The sequence below is a fragment of the Mandrillus leucophaeus genome, unplaced genomic scaffold (assembly GCF_000951045.1).
Source record: "Mandrillus leucophaeus isolate KB7577 unplaced genomic scaffold, Mleu.le_1.0 Scaffold1511, whole genome shotgun sequence".
Lineage (NCBI taxonomy): Eukaryota > Metazoa > Chordata > Mammalia > Primates > Cercopithecidae > Mandrillus > Mandrillus leucophaeus.
The window spans coordinates 377,007-394,987 of record NW_012101490.1 but is presented as its reverse complement, the minus strand read 5'-3'; the positions used below and the strand labels follow the sequence as shown (position 1 = coordinate 394,987).

The following is a 17,981-nucleotide window of genomic DNA, read 5'->3' as shown; positions in this document are numbered from 1 at the left end:
GAGCCCTTGGAATGGAGCCGTGTGCAGCTCGACAGAGGGACAGCCCATGGTGGAGAGCAGGTGCTCCTTCCTTGGGTAGTCACAGCCCATCCAGGGCATGGGGCTGATGGGCAGAGTCCAGCTGTGTTTAGCCTCCATCCACTCCATGGTGCTATGCCAGCAGAGCCGCTGCCCACCCACGCCCAATGTGACGGCACAGCCAGGGGAGTACTGAGCTCCTACAGCCACCCCATTCCACCATCCGCTTGTGTACCACACAGGGGCATATCGAGGAACTGTCCTCGGGGTTAAACGCCCATGGGAGGGCAGATGTCAGGTTTCCTAGCAGGCCCTGTTGAGAAGCCCTGCAGTCCCTGTGGGGTGAGACTTGTCTTTCCTGGGTGCAGGGAGTGCTGTGGTGGGGAGCCCTGGAGGGTCAGTCCCCAGAAGTGTGGCCAGCATGGGCTTGCCCTCCCCACCCCTGCTGTGGCCACCCTCCCAGCATTCCCCAGAGGGGCTGGCATCCAAGGGCCCCGTGTCATCCCACACGTCCCTTTGCCAGAGCCGCCTTCCTCCCCTGGAAAACGCCTGCCCCTCCTGCAGTGGCTGGCCTGCTGTCCCACCAACACCGCCCATCCTTGGGACGCAGCCTCCACTGCCCTGCATTGCATTTCTCCTGGTGTGTATGGTTCGGGTTTCCTGTCTTAGAGTGAAGTCCTTAGGGGCAAGCACATGTGTGTGGAGACACACATTTGGCTCACAGGCTAGTCCTCACTGAGGACTTCAAGGCCCTGGCTCTCCCAGCGCTGGCTCCACTTTCTCTGGGTCTTCCTCTCTCAAGGGCTCCTGAAGCATTTTCAGAACATTCTGCACAGCCTTCCGGGGCTTGCTGTCCATGAGACCCAGCACAGAACCCGGCTCACGCCCGGGATGTGCAGTGTGAGGAGGCGCTTCCTCCCTCTCAGGGTGTGTGGGTGCAGGGGCATTGCCTGAGAGCCAGGGCCTCTTAAACCTTGTGCCCTGGGTGCCTTGCCTGGCTGGCTTCACTTGGTCCCAGCCCTAGGCACTGAAGTTAGACAGATCTGGTGTAGGATCCCAGCACTGGGTGCCCATCCAGGTGACCTTGGGAGAGTTACCTTTCCTTTCCAAACCTCAGTTTCCCTCATCCCGGGTCATGAGGATTAAGTTAGGTGCTATGAGTACATGACTCAGCACACCCCCTGACGCGTATTAGATGCCTGATGGATGCTTGCGGTGGTTATTGTTTTTGTTGGGTGAACACAAAAGCATCATACACAAACCCTTCCCATATGGGCTGAGACTCATAGTCAGCATTGTCCCAGTGTGCCTGCCTCGATTGTGTGTGACGTTGACCGTGCGTGCTGTTGACCATGCGGACTTGCCTGGCGAGACCAGGGCCTCCCGCGTTCTGAAGAGGATGTGTTTTGTGTCTCTGCTGCAGGAATTGCTTACTTAGGAGGTGTGTGCAGTGCTAAGAGGAAGTGTGTGCTTGCCGAAGACAATGGTCTCAATTTGGCCTTTACCATCGCCCATGAGCTGGGCCACAAGTAAGTATCAGACTCTGTGTCGTCCTGTTTTCTTTCAATCCTTTTTTGAATACGGATTTTTCATTTGAATTCTGTAAGTTCTAAAACAGTGCTGCTCTATGCCTTTGCTGCTTCTGCAATAAAGGACCCAGGTCAGTACACTAGGTTCCCAACCCTCAGGGACCCCACGAGATTACTGCACTGATTGGCTTGGAGAGTTGAAATATTAATTTCATGTGCACATCTATTCTTAAAGCCAACAGAGTAGAGAGAAGAGGTTCTTCTCAGGATGTCCTTATTTAGTTGTACTTCTTTCTGGGATGAGCATGATCTTTGATTCACTCCAAGTCTATTATTCACATAATGGGATGGATCTTTATACTATTGACTTTCCATTTCCTTTTCTGCCAATTCTAAAGCCCAACTTTCTGAATGTAGAATTTAGTGTCTTAGTTTTGAAGAATTAACAGCTGTGGATGAGAGTCTTTGCATGCAGCGATTCTTCTCTTTAGGATGAAGTAATCATAGAACCTTAGAGCTTGCCTTAGGGGGAGTCTGAGGCAACCTCCTGGAGGGGTTGTTGAGTGGCTGGCCCCAGGTTGTGATCACCTGCAGGAAGCCTCAAGTGGCAGAAAGCCAGATAATGCTAAAACTGTGACCTGAGGGTTATTCTTTTTCCTAGAGTAGGTGTCTGTTTTATGTTTCTCTGAAGGAAAGATTGTGGTATGACTGCTTAAGAACTTAAAAGAAAATTAAATTGAGGAGGCCAGAGCATGCAGAACAGTGGAAAGGTTTATATTGGATTGAATAGAACATAATTAAATGGAAATCTAGTTCTTGGGGGAAACTTATTGTAAAGGTTTCCTAATGACCTACACAGTAAGATGCCTGGGGTCTCAACTGTTAACTCTAGTTTTTATGAGAGTAAAGTCAATGTATAAGAAGGAGTATAAAAGCAATTGTTTTTCTCAAGCATTTGCCATATCTGTGGCTTTACTTTTTGTTTGTTTGTTTATGAGGGATGACTTTTAGTGAGTTTATATTCTGTTCACTTTTTAAAATGCTGGTCCACATCCACTGAATTGATTTTATGACCTTTTTGTTTTGTTTTGTTTTTGCTGTTTTTTTTTTTTTCTTTTTAAATTATATTTTAAGTTCTGGGATACACGTGCAGAACGTGCAGGTTTGTTACATAGGTATACACGTGCCATGGTGGTTTTCTGCACCCATCAACCCATCACCTACATTAGGTATTTCTCCTAATGCTATCCCTCCCCTAGTCCCCCACCCCCACAACAGGCCCCAGTGTCTGATGTTCCGCTCCCTGTGTCCATGTGTTCTCAGTGTTCAACCCCCACTTATGAGTGAGAACATGCAGTGTTTGGTTTTCTGTTCCTGTGTTAGTTTGCTGAGAATGATGGTTTCCAGCTTCATCCATGTCCCTGCAAAGGACATGGACTCATCCATTTTTTTGGCTGCATGTTTTTGTTGTTGTTTTGGTTTATCTAGTGCCATCTTAATTGTTTCCATTCCTGTAGAGGGGTTTGGTAGTTGGCCTTTCCATACCTATTGTGTGTCATGATGTGAGTAGGTACAGAGAGTGGAAATAATGTTATGCGCATTTCCTGGGGTAGGGAGGAAATCCCATGTTATTGACCCAGGACCTGGTGAAGCAAGATGACAAGTTGTCTCTGAGTACGCAGTTGCCTCATCTTGACACTATTTTTAAAAATACTGTTGACAATTCTTTGCCCATACTGTTTTTTAAATGAAGTTCAACTGCATTTGTATTAGTCAACTGCATTTTAAATGAAGTTCAACTGCATTAATTTGCAATTAATTATTTGTATCTGAGTTCTTAAAATCCCGTATCCAAGAGTGATCTGCTGGGGAAAAAAGCCATAAATCAGAATGAGTTTGGCAAACATCTTCCCACCATCAAGGGACTGACCCAACCAGCATGCCATAGTACCTAAGAATCAATTACCTAATCATTATGAGGATGCAGGGATATCAGAGTACTTACCAACACCCGAGCTGTTATGGGCCTTTGAATAGTCAATTTAAATAAGGTGAGTTGAGCTATAGTTACGTGAACTGCAATGTCCCACGCCAGCATCCAGCAGCATGGCACATGCTAAGTGCCATTTGCACATATGTGTGGGCGCACACATGCTGCATGGAGGTCTTTTCTCATCAGACATTAAAAATACAGAGGGCCATTTTCTCCCTGATGACCTGTTCGAGTGTGCCGGATCAAACACTGGCCTTCCTGCACCGGAGGTCTGCAAAGATGAATGGTTAGATTCAAACACACTTTAGTACCCTTTAGCTATAGACTGTTTAGAATTTCTTGGAGGACTCTTTATAGCTTGCTATTCAACTCTAATTACCGACAAAAACAAACACCTTATTGTTAATCAAAGCCAATAAATCTTGCTAGCATTTGGCCCTCCCCCTCTTCGGGTAATTACAGGTTTCCCAGGGAAGTCTGTCAACTTTGATTAGTCACAAGTGTTAGGAAGCAGATCCCCGAGGAGGAAGCCATGTCCTCCCCATCCGCAGGCCCCTCTGGTTACGGGGCTGTGGTTCCAGGCTATGTGGGCTGCTGGAAAAGGCCAAGACCAGCCTGCACGCTCAGTGAAGTCACCGGCCAGGCTGTTTCACAGATGCAAAACCTGAAAACTGTTCTATATTTTGGAATACAGTGGATCCATTAAACTCCATACTCCTTAGCTTATGTGAAAAAAGTCTCCAGGTGGCTCACCCGCTGGTCCCTTACCATGGAATGTGGTAAAGTGAAACATTTCTGGAGGGAAAGTGTCTGCGTGTGTGCCTTTGCACATAGCACGCAAAGGTGCGGCTCTTCTGTTTGTCACCTAACGTGCTTCGTAGGGCGATTGGTGTGAGCAGCTACCCTAAAACCTGATTGTCAGGAAAAAGATTCCGCTTCTGTGTGAGCTACATGTTCCACTTATCAAACAATGAGTTGCACAGATTAACATGATTTTGTTTCTGCGTTGGCTGTCAGAAAACACAAAGCTAGATTTAGGGCTCATTTTCAGCAATTAACTCTCTATATCCTGGAATTATATTTTCCTCCCTCTTCTCTTTCTAGCGTCTCTTTGTATGCATGATTTTATTTTAAATAGTTCAAACATAATTTATTTGGTACAATAAACTGGCTCTAATCCAATTTGCAATCAAATAGGTCCTAAATTATAATTAAATTTAAAGTTCTTGCCATGGTAATATCAATAATGCTGCTTTGGCCATGAATTAATAACATACTAGTGATGTTTAACTCGGATCAGATCTCTCATGTATTGAACACCTACTATGTGCAGGGTACTGTGTGAGATGCTGTGTGTTTATCATGCCATTGAGTCAGTCCTATGAGGTAGCTATTATGTAGCTTTTACTTTACAGGTTAGGAAACTAGTATTGCTTCTTTAAAATTTGTAGTTACTACCTAATATGATTTGGGATCACTTATATGATTATACATACTGCAATAGGCCCATTAAAATAAGGATATAAATTACATGAAATAAATAATAATGAAGAGAACTTGTAGAGTCAAAAACCAAGGTACTCTCAGTTTAAGGGAAGTAAATGTCCATGTGTATAGCTGCTGCTGGCTGACCAAGGACAATGACCATATCATGGAGAGAGGTTCCCTAGGACACTTGAGTACCATAGATGAGATTGACAGCTTCTTTTTTTTGAGACCAAACAATGGGCCAGTTATTTAATTAACATAAGTCTGAGACTATTAGAATGAAAGTGATGCCAATGAAAATGGTCAGTAGTTTTGTGGTTTTCCAGAAGCATGGAACAGGCTCCATTTACATATTAATACATAAATGAATCTGAGACTTTAAAAGCTCCCTGCCTGGGGCCTTCTCAAGGATCCTGCCTCTCATATATCATCATTAACTTCCTTGTAACCGCTGAGCTGAAGCTGTTGATTCATTAGATTAACAGCTTTCTGATTCTCTGCCCTGACAAAGGAGTGGGCTGCAGAAGACTCCCCAGCTCTGCTGTGGACAGGAGCTGGGGGATGGCAAGTCCTGGTGCAGGTGCTGTGTGAGAAGCTGTGGAAGGGCCCCCCTTGCTGCTGCCTGGAGGCAGAGTCCAAGCTGAGCAGCAGTCATGCTGACAACAGCCTGGAGGTTCCTAAATGCAAACGCATGCCCTTGGTTGCCTTCTTGCCCATGAAAGACTGTTCTGATGGGCAGCTGTGTGCTACCTTTGGGTTCAGCTAGTAATTAGAAATCTTGGCCGTGTTAAGTGTGAGGAAGATAGCTGTGTCCCTTTCCATAGCGGTAGCTTGAGAAATGCACTTTAAAGTGAGTGTATTTAGCCGGGGTCTCCTTTTGCCTTTCTCCATCCCGCGGTGATCATTAGAAAACAGCAGCCCCTGCACATGGGAAGATGGCTACAACAGGCATCTTTTACCGGCTGATCCTTGTTAAGACAGGATCCATGGAAAGGGGGCAGTTCCTTGAGAGAAACAGCCCAGCTGGGATGACACGCCCCAGGTTTTCTCCTTCAAGAAACCAGGACAGGGTGCCTTGTCCTGGATGTCAGCATCCAATATGCCAATCACAGTTTGGTTTTAAAGAGAAAGAGGAAAAGCCAGAAGTAAGCATTTGTTTCTCTCAGGCCCCTGCTTTTCAGGCTTAACTCTGGTTGATCATGGGAAGGACTGACCCCTGATGACGGGTAGAAGCTCAGCTCTGTGCTGACTGCCCATGAGAAAAAGCAAAAATAAAACCCAGATCAAGGAGGGAGTTGGCAGTAACTTTAGTGTGACTTTAAAGTGACTGGGTGTAATGCAGCTGTTGGAATTGTAGCACCTATTGTTGGCTGTGATTTGGAAGCTCCAGTATAAAAGAAAGTGCATAGCTCTATGAAGGCTGCTGAGAGTGCCTTGTGTTTCGAGGGAAGTGGGTCTGGTATGCTGCAGCTAGGTCCAGGGGAGGTGCCTGGCAGGAGGAGCTGGTCCTAGTGCAGCTGCAGGCAGGCGGGCACAGAACCAAGTGTCCACTGGTCGTTCTGGGCCTAGGTAAGCCCAGGACCCTGTGCCTGCCTGCATCTCAATCAGGTAACGCAGCAAGCTCCTGGGAGATGTCTAGAGACAGGACCTTCTAGGTCGGGTGACAATAGAAGGGAGGGAGTCTGCTTTGTGCACCATCCACCACCCGCTCAGAAAAACAAAAAGGATATATCTTTATATAGAAAAATAAAAAGCTTTCTCATTGTGGAAAATAAACCTCTGCCTTTGTTGAATTGAGGAGTGTCTGTTAGATAAGCCTGAGCCAGATCAGGGTTCAATAAATGCCTGACTTTGGGAGCTAGCCCAAACCGTGGAAGGTTTCCAGCCCAAGTGGCACCAGCGCCACGCATGTGCTCAGCCTCCTGCAGCCTCTCCTTGGGGAGGAGCTTCTCCAGAACTGCCCCTCCTTGGGTTTCCCCTGGCATCCCTGTGCCCTTGCTTCGGTCAAAGAACCATTCTCTTTCCATTCTAGAATTGACCTCTCCTGTAGTGGAGAGGCCAAGCCTGTGGCCTCTGGAAAGCACTGTCTTGACTAAAGCTGGGAACTTGGCGTAGATGATGCCTGGCAGTGATGCACAGGAGGAGCACTGGGTGTCTAGAAATGCAGTGGCCCAGCCTCACCCACCATTGATTGATGCGCTCGCTCTGGGGGAGGAAGCTCAGGAAGGCTCTCCAGGAGATTCCTCACATCCCAGGTGGAGAACCGCAGAAGACGCAACATCGGAGGGGTCTCGTTGTTACTCTTTCTGGCCTCGCCCGCGTTCCTGCCCCCGTCTCTTTACCCGATGCCTCCAAGGCCCCAGTGCTGGGGAGCCAACACGGGGTATCCTTCAGTGCTGAGCCCGGCCATGCTAAAAATAACCTGCCCGCTTCACCTCTCTCTCTCGGTCACCCTGAGTTCCATGCGCCTCGCCACTTCCGAGTGAGCACTCGGAACCCGGCCATTCTGAATGTTGCTACCATAGACAGGCTTAGTCCTGTCTCTACTCCATCAGCTCCCAGGAGACCTCAAGGAGGGCATGGCACAAAGCGTAAAGTGACCTGTGGTGAAGCCCCTGGAAGAATGGGCCGGGCAGAAGCCTGGACCCGGATGAGGCAGGAAAGCAGGTAGAGGGATAGGTGGGCCCTGCAAGGACAGAGGGCAGGTGGGGATGCCACCAGGTACAGGTGAAACTCGGTCTCCTCTAATTTTCATTACTTTGGATGCTTCCAGCCAGATGTGATGCTGTGCCAAGGTGAGTTTGGGACAGTGGACGTCGGGAAGGATGCCACATTGGCTAAGGACGTGCTTGCCTGGCCTGCAGCTCAGAATGTGAAGGAATCTGATCCCTGAGAAGTGGGGTCCGTGGGCAGTGGGTGGACGCGTGTCTGGGCTGTGATGGGGAGGAGGGAAGGCGGGGAGAGAGCCATGCGAGGGAAATGCTCTCATAACTGGAGTTGACATGGTTCAAATGAAAAGAAATTGTCTCAGTCCCAGAACAGGAAGGAAAGCAAGCCATTATCCAGATGTGTGAAGCATGGAAATGCTTGTCTGTGATTTGTATTAAGAAGGAGCCAGCCGGCACAGTGCTGTGGGGACACAGAATGGACACAGGACAGATCTAGGCAGGCAGGTAGCCCACCAGCAGATGGCCATGGGTGGTGGCTGCTCCTGCCTCAAATGTTTGGCCTTAGTGCTGCACCCAGTAGGTGCAGCACCCAGCACAGTGCTGCACCCAGCACAGACATCAGATGGGCCAGCGTTGAAAGGAAGGTGCGCAGAGAGAGGGTTTCTGGGAATGTCATAACTGTTTGGAAATCCTGGAGGGAGAGGGAGCATGCTTTTGTTCTAGTTGGAATTAGGGCAGTTGTGGTTGTGTTCACATAGGGGTTGGCCTTCCTGGAGGAACAGAAAAGGGGGTGCCTTCCCCCAGGAAGGGCTGGAGCCTTGGACAGGCTCTAGACAGGCTTCCCAGCAGGTTCCTGCCTGGGCCTCATCCCCAGTTCCCACTTAGCTCTCACAGCCTCAGGCAGTCTTCCCTTCTCTGCTGAAGGGTAATTGGTGGCGCTTGCAGCATTTAAGGGCTCTCAGGTTTCCCTCTGGGGAGCTTGGAGTGATTCCTGAATACAGTTTCCTCTGCACTTGGCCCCTGCATCAAAGTCAGCGTGTGAGCATCCACTGGGCATGGCAGTCTTACCCAAATTCCAGAGCTGTTCAAAATATGCAGGTCTTATTTCCTTTTATTTGTGTATTTATATTTTACTGATTTTTTATTTTTATGGATATATAGAAGGTATGTATATTTATAGGTTACATGAGATACTTTGATACAGGCTTGCAATGCGTAAGTCATATCAGGGTGTTTTGCTGGTGAGATTTGTAGGGTTCTTCACTTTGACAAGCCATGAACCTCCTGGTGCCTTGGCCGTGATAGAATGAGCTTGTGACTGTGGAGGACCCATGGGACAGCTGTTGCTCTGCCCCACTCAGCTTTGCCTGATTTCTCGCTTCCTCCCCGCTCCCTTTCTCCCACACAAATAAAAGCAGAATTTCCTTCTGGCCTCTCCCCAGCAGAGAATCGTGGATGGGAGGTGCTGCTGCAGCGACTAGAGCAGCAAGGAGCATTTGTGACTGTGGGCTCTGTCTGAATGGCTCTACTGCCGTCAGCAGTAATTCCTCATGATCCTGCATTCACAGGTTACAGAGAAACTGCATTGCTTTCCTTTGGAGTCTCATCATTGATGTGGAGTAGTATGCGAGGTGACGACATTTCTTCCAGTTGTCTGGAAAACCCAGAGCCTCTGTTCCAAAGAGGACCTCAGCCACAGCCTTCCCAAATCCCACCAGGCCAGGCCTGATGCCTGGCTGGGAGGGAGGGAAACTCAAACAGACAGGCCTTAAAAGCCTGTCAGCAAGCAGGCACATGCAGTCCCACCTGTATTTTGAGCAGCATGTCCCAACAGCTGTTGGCTGGATGTCAGCATCATGATAGGAAGTCCAGCCGTGGAGAGACTTCCTCTGCCCCCAGAGTTGTGTTACTGTAATAAGGCAGGTTACACACGCTGTGCTGGTGTTTGTCTCTGCCCCAGGAATCCTTTGCATTTAATTATCAGGTAGATTCCCTTGCCTAAAATAATGACATCCAAGATGGTGTTTGAGGAGGCAGGAGGAAAGTTGAGTTTGGCTAAAGAACCAGATTCTGAAATCCCCTCAGAACTTCTAGACTCTTCCGGCAGTTAGCTGCGATGTAGTTTTCTTGTGCCAGAGCTTCTGGCAGCCTCAGCTGAGTGGTTCTTGGAGCTGGAAGGGATGTCCAGAGTCGTCATTTTGCAGATGGTGGGCCACCTCCCTTCCCACGGCGCTATGTGGCTGAGTGGAGTCTCGGACCTGAAGCTCAGGCCACGGCACAGTGCCCTTTCCACACGTGAACAGAACCAGGGCCAGCGCTGAGCCCTGTCCAGGTGGCTGTCTTGGTAACTGGACTCACTTAACCTTTACTTGGAAAGACACCTTTGGCTTACACAGCTAGGGTTGCCTTAGTACTCAGGTTGCAGGGGTGTGATCTGATGCAGCTTTCTCTGTAGAAGGAGTGTCCCCATTCTTCCAGGTGTTTGGTTTCCTGCCTGGAACCCTTGTGCACCTACTGCCCACTGCCAGTGGACAACTTGAAACCAAATACCTGACTTCTCCAGACCTGCCCCTCCTGGGGTTCCCCGTGCCGTCCCTGTGCCCTTGCTCCGGTCAACCATTCTCTTCTCATTCTGGAACTGACCTCTCCTGTAGTGGACAGGCCCAACCTGTGGCCTCTGGAAGAAACCTGTATGCCTTTGGGGATTCAGCCCAGTCAATGGCACATTCTGGGAAGGGGCCCTTCTCATCTCCATCTGTTTGAGGTCACAGATGGCTTGCTCTCACTTTGCGCAAAGGTGGTGGTTTTGCCAAATGGCAGTGGCAGACAGACAGGGCCAGCAGAAGGGCTCGGGGGATCTGAGAGAGCCATGGAATCATGCACTTTGTTCCTGACATCAGAGCAGAGCACAGACAGTAGTTTCCAGGGGCCGGCATGAGGATCTGGGAATGGCCTTTCTTGGAAAAAAATATACAGCAGTAGATGAATATAGAATGAGGGAGGTTATCATTTTCTTAGCAAGTCGCTGGAAGCATGAGTAGGGCATCCTCTTGTTAAGCAGAGCCTCACTTCTACAGTGTTGAGAGGACCTGTGCTAAGTAAACCTCAGTGACTCATGCTTCTCACTTGTGATTGGTATCAGCAGCCAAGAGAGAATGAAAGGAAGGCAGGTTGGTCAGTGTTGAACTGAGGTGGGGAAGAGTCTTAGGGTTTTCAAGGCCCCTGCTGATGCTGATGTAGGGAAGTGAGGCAGGCAACCACTGGGAGAAGCTGGGCCCTGTGATGCTGTGGTGTATCATGTCAGGGCCAGAACTTGTGCCTGCACCTTGGCCATGGCTTTCCCAGATTGCATCCAGGTGGATTGCTAAAGAGAAAGACAGGGCATCCACACAGTGGTAGTTTTTAGAAGTCAAACTTGATCATAGTATCCCCCTACCACGGCCATAGCAGATCCAGAAGGACGCCTACCATGAGGCAGCTTCAGACACTGAAGACAAGTGACAAGATGCCTGCTGACGACCCAAAGGTGTGCATGGGTTGGTTTCTGGTCAGGGGAGCCTTCAACGGGAGCACATGCTCCTGTTATTCCTTCCATACAGGAGCATGTGCTGCTTTGGTAAATGACACCTAGTGAGCCTGTAGTTGGCTGTGTTGGTGGCTCTGCATTGGGGGAGCATCTGAATTAATAAAGGGCCTGTGCAGCTTTGTGACACATGCTCTGTGATCACCCAGGGAAGTCAGAAACTACTCCTAGCAGCAGGAAGAGAGTTATAAAGAAAAAGGCAGTCAACTTCCTGCCAGCTAGTTGGTCCACACGTGGATTACTCAGCAGAACAAGCTCGCAAAGTCCCCCTCCATATTACCGTCCCCCAGTTGAGCCATCCTTTCTGATTTAACAGTTTTCATCTAGAACTCCTACATCCCATGCCCAGTTCAGAATCTGGCAGAGTGAAGAAGCCCCACATTTGGTGCTGCACAACAGCGGAGAAGCACCCTAGGACTTCATCTCGGGCCTTGCACTTTATAGTGTAGTCTCGGACCAGCAGCAGCCGCATCACCTGGGAGCCTGTTGGTTGGAAATGCAGGGCTCAGTCCTGCCAGGGGATTCGTGTACAACATGATAGTTTGAGACAAATAGCTAGGGCATCCAAGGGGTGGACCTTTTGGTTTACTTCATTCCTCAGTCCAATGCTCAGCATTGCAGCTGCAGGTGTATATAACTTGGTGGGTTAAAGCAAACTACTTTTTTTCCATCTTGGTTCTGCAGGGGTGTTTTCGGGATAGCTTTCATACCCTGGCTTTGGAATCTCTTCTCTGGTCCCTGCTCTTTGGCCATGCTTTATTTGCTGGCTGTGCAATGCTAGAAGGCTCCCAGGGGTTGTCGACTGTCTTTGCAATTTGACGCTAGGTTTACATTCAGCCTCCTCTACCACCTGGAGACCAGGTTTCTTAGCAGGTATGCCTTGCACAGCCACCACTGATCCTACCTGTCAAAGAGACCTCACTCTAGTCCAAACATTTGACTTGGCACTTTATAAAACCTGGTACATTTTTGGCTAAACTTGAGCATATCAAACTCTTGGATGTTTACAAACTTGTATTGAAACATGCTGGTCAACTTGAATTGGGGTTTCCCGTGAAATGGGGGTTTTCCACATAGAAGATGGAAGGAAGCCGCAAAACTATTGGAAACACTGAAGAAGAATGTTAGACACTCCCTAAAAATTCCCGAAGCAGCCGGTTTTGTGTGTATGTTCTCGTTTTTTTTAAGAGACAGGGCCTTGTGGTGGGGAGTGATAGCTCATGCCTGTAATCCTAGCATTTTGGGAGGCTGAAGTGGGCAGATCACCTGAGGTCAGGAGTTCGAGACCAGCCTGACCAACATGGAGAAACCCAGTCTCTACTAAAAAATACAAAATTAGCTGGGCATGGTGGTGCATGCCTGTAACCCAGCTAGTCGGGAGACTGAGGTAGGAGAATGGCTTAAACCCGGGAGGTGGAGGTTGCAGTGAGCTGAGATCATGCCATTGCATTCCAGCTTGGGCAACAAGAGCGAAACTCCACCTCAAACACACAAAAAAGAGGGCCTCGCTCTGTCACCTAGACTGGAGTGCAGTGGTGTGATTGCAACTCACTGCCGCCTCATACTCCTGGGCTCAAGTGCTCCTCCCACCTTAGCCTCCTAAGTTGCTTGGACTACAGGCTCACACCACCCCGCCTGGTTATTGGTGCCCTTTGACTTGCCAAAAAGGCAGACTACAGGTCCTTGTCTGAAATGCTGACTTTGCTCTCTTGCCCTTTTTTGGTCTCCCTTTCAGTTTTTATTTTCAGTTTGGGGGCAGAGGCCGAGGTGTGAGCGACTGTGAGGGTCCTAGAGGGTGTCTTCTTCCCACCCTCACTTCCAGGGACTGTGTGTGAAGAGCTGGTCCCGTGGCTGCCCTTTTGGTGAAATACGGAGTTGGCAGGTCAGCCTGTTGGGGTGTCTTGGGTCAGGTATGAAAAGCATCATTTTCTTTTTCCACATTTGTTATATTATTACCCATGGCCTAGAAGACCAGAGCAGCCTTCAAATGCTGGTTGGAAACTTCTGGAATCTGGGGGTTTAGCATGAACCCTAAAGTCCAGGAACCAGATCACTTCTTGCTTCAACATGAATCATGTGTCCAGAGAAGCTGGTTCACCTCTTACGGGTTGAGCCTGGTACCTGCCTGGCCTTAGTCTTCAGTGGTCCTTGTGTTTGTAGCAACTCCTACAAAGTGACTGTAAAACTCATTTCCTTGTAAAAGGTGGCTCAGGAAGGAAAGCCAAGAGGGCTGGTTACCAAAGGGAAAAGAAAGTCAAAGAGTACCCTAAGGCAATCATGCTTTCAACCTTAGGGATTTGCAAAGGGTTGTAAAGATGCCCCCTTTTGAACACAATGGGCACGCTGACAGATAGTGCCTGCTCTGACTTTGTCATGGGCACGCTCATCACCATCTCAATGACCCAGCAAGTCTCACTTCACACACCAGGGATGTGCAGTGCACCTTGTACCAGTGGGGGCTGAGGTCCTGGGTGATGGAGGAGGTGATGAGAGGTCAATAGTTGCTTCACATGAGTCTGGCTCTCTTGGTCCAGATTAAAAGAACTTATTTGCAAATGGGAGTGCCAGACCACATTGATAATTGCGGAAAAGAGCAATGAAGAAAGGGAAGGAATGCCAGAGATAGGCAAATGCCATCTTGCAAAAGGGAAATGAGACAAATGGCATACATTTCAACTTACGATATTAATATTGCTTATAGGAAACATTCCCGAATGGCTCATCAAACATAATTTGTGAGCTCTCAGAAATAAAAGAGACAATCCTAGAAGTCATCCAAGGATTGTGCAAAGATAGGGGATGGAAAATTTTGCTCAGGTTTCTGCAAAACTCTCAGCCCTCCTGATGGGAGAAATATGGAAAACTGTGAGCTGGATACTGCTGCAGTTAAAGGAGTTTGTAACAGATGGATAACCTTACTTAATGCATGCGTATTAGTAGAGGGAAGTCTGCCTGTGAAAGTTGCTTCCTGCCTGCCTGAGGGTGCTGGAATCACTGCTTGTGTGACTGCTTTAGTCATGACCTGGCTGTGGAGATAGGTAGTATGCTCATCAGACATTGAGATGGCACCAAGATGGGAGGGAAAAGGGTATGCAGCAATTCAGAGTCCATGAAGTTGTTGGTCACCTTGAAAAGTGGCCAAATGCAGCAATGAATGATTGCATTTCATTTTTGCCCCATCCTATAATAGTAGTAGTATTTGCATTTTATAGAGAGGAAGATGAGGCCCAGGACACTCCACTGGTAAATGGCAGGGCCAGGCTTCAGGCCCTTTGTCAGTGTTGAAGTCCATGTACTCGCTATATGCCTTATAGCTTTCCAGATGGCATTTAATATCAGTTGAGTCTCAGATCAACTAATGTACAAGATGGAGGGAGAAATGCAGCTTAATGACAGTATCACTGCCAGCAAGCATATCTGTCCCTACTTCCTTCTCATACTTCATTGACATTACTCATTGATCCCAGGACCTTCCCTTCTCCACTGAATTGCAACTCACAGGCCTTCCTAACTCTAGGCGGCCACTGCCAGTAGATTAGGGCTGGCATAAGAGATGAAACGAATTGACCGTCCCGTAGGTGTGGAGTAATTGTTAGCTGCACACTCACAAAACCAGTGTGTTCTTGTGCTTTATTAACACCAGCCTCATCTTCGGAAATGAAGAAGGCAGTGTTAGTCCTGCCATGCCCTTCAGGGGTTAAGTGGCACCAAGAGGCTTGTGTTCAGCATGGGAAGTCTGTTTTAAGAAGGACTTCAGGAGCCAGAAGCACGCTCATATGCAAGGGAAGGGGATGATGAAGGAAACAGCTGGAAGAACTGAGTGTCTTTATGTGGATGAGGTGTACAGGGGATACTTTGGAGGATGCCAGGGCATGAGGGGTCTCTGCGCAGCCCCGGATGGCAGAGCTGAACTGGTGTGCTCCAAGTGACAGGGAAAGAGGTTGCAACTTAGTTGAAGAGCGTTCTTAACGTTGGAGTTCTTCACAAGCAATGGGAAATGTTGATTTTCTCACATTGGTGAGTTTGCACAAAGATGCTGCCTTCTGGCTTAGGGGTTGAAGTGGAGATTTTTGGAGTTTGAAGAGGTTTGAAGTGATCTCTGATCTCACTTTAGACCCTCATGTTCTTGATTATGTGACATGGGGTCAACATGCGGGGCAAAAGAGACCAGGATCTGAGCAGTGCACGCTGTGGGTTCACAGGCAGTAAGACAAAACTTAAAACATGTATACCCTGTTGAGCAGTGGTAGATCGAGCTTATTCTCAGGGCTTTATGTCTATTAATTCATCCCAACTATACCATGGGGTAATTCCTGTCATTCTCTCCATTCTATAGGTAGGGAAGCTGAGGCACAGGGAACTCAAGCAACTTGCCATGGTCCCAGAGTTTATAAGTGATGGAATCAGGATTTGAACCAGGAAGTAAGGTCTCAGTGTCCACACTGCTGACCACTATGTCTGTAGCCACAGACTTTAGCGCTTTCAGATTGCTTTCATGTGCACTGTCCATGTTAGGCATCCTCAGGGAGGAGGCAGGTGGTCTTGGCCCAGGAAAATAGAATGGTCACTGAGGAGCATGTCTGAATTTGGAGACAGAGGAGTAGGCATCAGCCTGATGTAATAGAGGAGTAATTAACAAAAGACATGGGGCTGAGAGGAGGAGAGGTGGTGAGCCCAGGCCACAGTGGGACAGGGCCCTATCATTCCTGCCACATACAGGCCCCAGAGCTCTGGGCAGGGCCCCCAGAAGAGAGGGGCTGTGATAGGGGACTATGGGAAGTCTGATCTGGTGATAGCCACGACAGCATGATGGACGGAGGGAAGGTGGTGACAGACCAGAGGCAGGAGCCGAGTTCCCAGGTGGCAGCATTGGTCAGGAGGCACAGAGGAGAGACAGAACCTACGCTGGGCCCCAGGGCCTCAGAGGTTCTGCTAAAATGTGTAGCCAGGGTCTGGTCCCCAAAGAAAAAATCCTGAAGGCAGCTTTACCACAAATCACTTACCCTCCATGTGCCCCAGTGTCCTCGTCCGTATAATGGGGACACTGACAGCCTCAGAAAAACATAAAGGAAACCTTCTCTAAATGTAACCAGATATCCTGGAGATTATTCAACAACAACAATAAAATGATGATGAAAGCTGGAAAGAAGAAGGCTCACTGGCCAGGGGCCCCAGGACTTGAGAACGACAACACGGTGAATTCTCTGGATTTTCTTTTCCTCTCCCCACATATCCCGACTGGGGCACGTGGAGGCCTGCAACCTGGAGCTGTCCACAGTCTTAGACATAAAACTCAAGAACAGCCTGCTCGTCCTGGCCAATGGACTGGGGAGACAAAGCCCAACAGAGACCGCATGGGGAGCCTGAGACCTCCTTCATAAACACGACATAGTGAGCTGGCTACTCTACCTGCAGCAGCAGCAAACCCCAGGCCTACTCAACTTGTGCTCCACAACCAGGACACTGGTGGGCAGCTCTATCTGCTAGCAGCAGCGGCAGCGGCAGCAGCAAAACCCCTTGTCTCCCTGCTGTCCCTGCACCCAGAAGCTTCTCTCTCCCTGACCCCACTACAGAAAGTGGCTCAGTGACACCTTGTAACACAGGGAAGTGCCTTTCACCCCCACAGATATCACCAGCAACGACTGAAGAGGAGCCTCAACAACACCATTAAAACAAAGCAGATTGGGATAGCATGGCAAGGCCTCTAAAAACTAAACTATCATTAGAATTAAAGCCCACAAAAGTAAGCCAGGCCTACATGGCAAACCTAAACAGTGTGATGGCTTGCTACAGTAGTATATTTAAACAGGATCAAGAGACTCCTAATATAATAACCAAAGTATTCAGGATGTAGTTGAAAATCACTAGTCATACTAGGACTAGGCAAGCCACAATTTGAGAAAAATCAATCAACTGGCACCAGTGACAAATGTTGGAATTGTCTAACAACAATTATAAATCATAATAATGCTGCCAACAATTAATTATAAATTTTCTTGAAACAAAAAATTTCAACAAAGAAATTGAAATTTTACGGAGGAACTAAATCTAAATGAAAATTATAGAACTGAAAAAATACAGGAACAACAACAAAATTATCATTGGATGGAATTTAGTAGAATGGAAATGATGGAATAGAATCAGTGAACTTAGATGAATATAATTCACTCAATATGAACAGAGAAAACACACTGGAAAAAATGAGCTGGGCCTAAGGGATCTGTGGAAGATACAAACTTGTATCAGGAATCCCAGAAGCAGCCAGATGCAGTGGTTCACACCTGTAATCCCAGCACTTTAGGGGAGGCCAAGGCAGGCAGATTACTTGAGGTCAGGAGTTCAAGACCAATCTGACCAACATAGAAAAACCCCATCTCTACTAAAAATAGAAAAATTAGTTGGGTTTTGTGGTGCATGCCTGTAATCCCAGCTACTCAGGAGGCTGAGGCTGGAGAATCACTTGATCCCAGGAGGTGGAGGTTGCAGTGAGCCGAGATCGTGCCACCGCACTCCAGCCGGTATGACAGAGCGAGACTCTGTCTCAAAAAGGAAAAAAAAAAAAATCCCAGAAGCAAAGGCAAAAGAGTGTGGGACTGGAAAAAATATTTGAAGAAATAAAGTCTGAAAATGTCCCAATTAAGTGAAAGACATAAGCCCGCAGATTCAAGAAGCTGAGTGAATCCCAAATAGGATAAGCTCTA

General features: G+C 48.1%; 1 protein-coding gene across 1 annotated transcript in view; it reads left to right on the top strand.

Annotated features, from left to right (window-relative positions):
• Window positions 1-439: 439 nt before the first annotated feature.
• LOC105535906 (A disintegrin and metalloproteinase with thrombospondin motifs 17) overlaps window positions 440-17,981 on the top strand; it is a 231,163-nt gene continuing 213,621 nt past the window's right edge. The window contains exons 1-2 of the mRNA XM_011975158.1: window positions 440-667; window positions 1,396-1,547. Coding sequence (XP_011830548.1) covers window positions 440-667; window positions 1,396-1,547 — 380 coding nt within the window. The remainder of the gene's footprint in view (window positions 668-1,395; window positions 1,548-17,981) is intronic.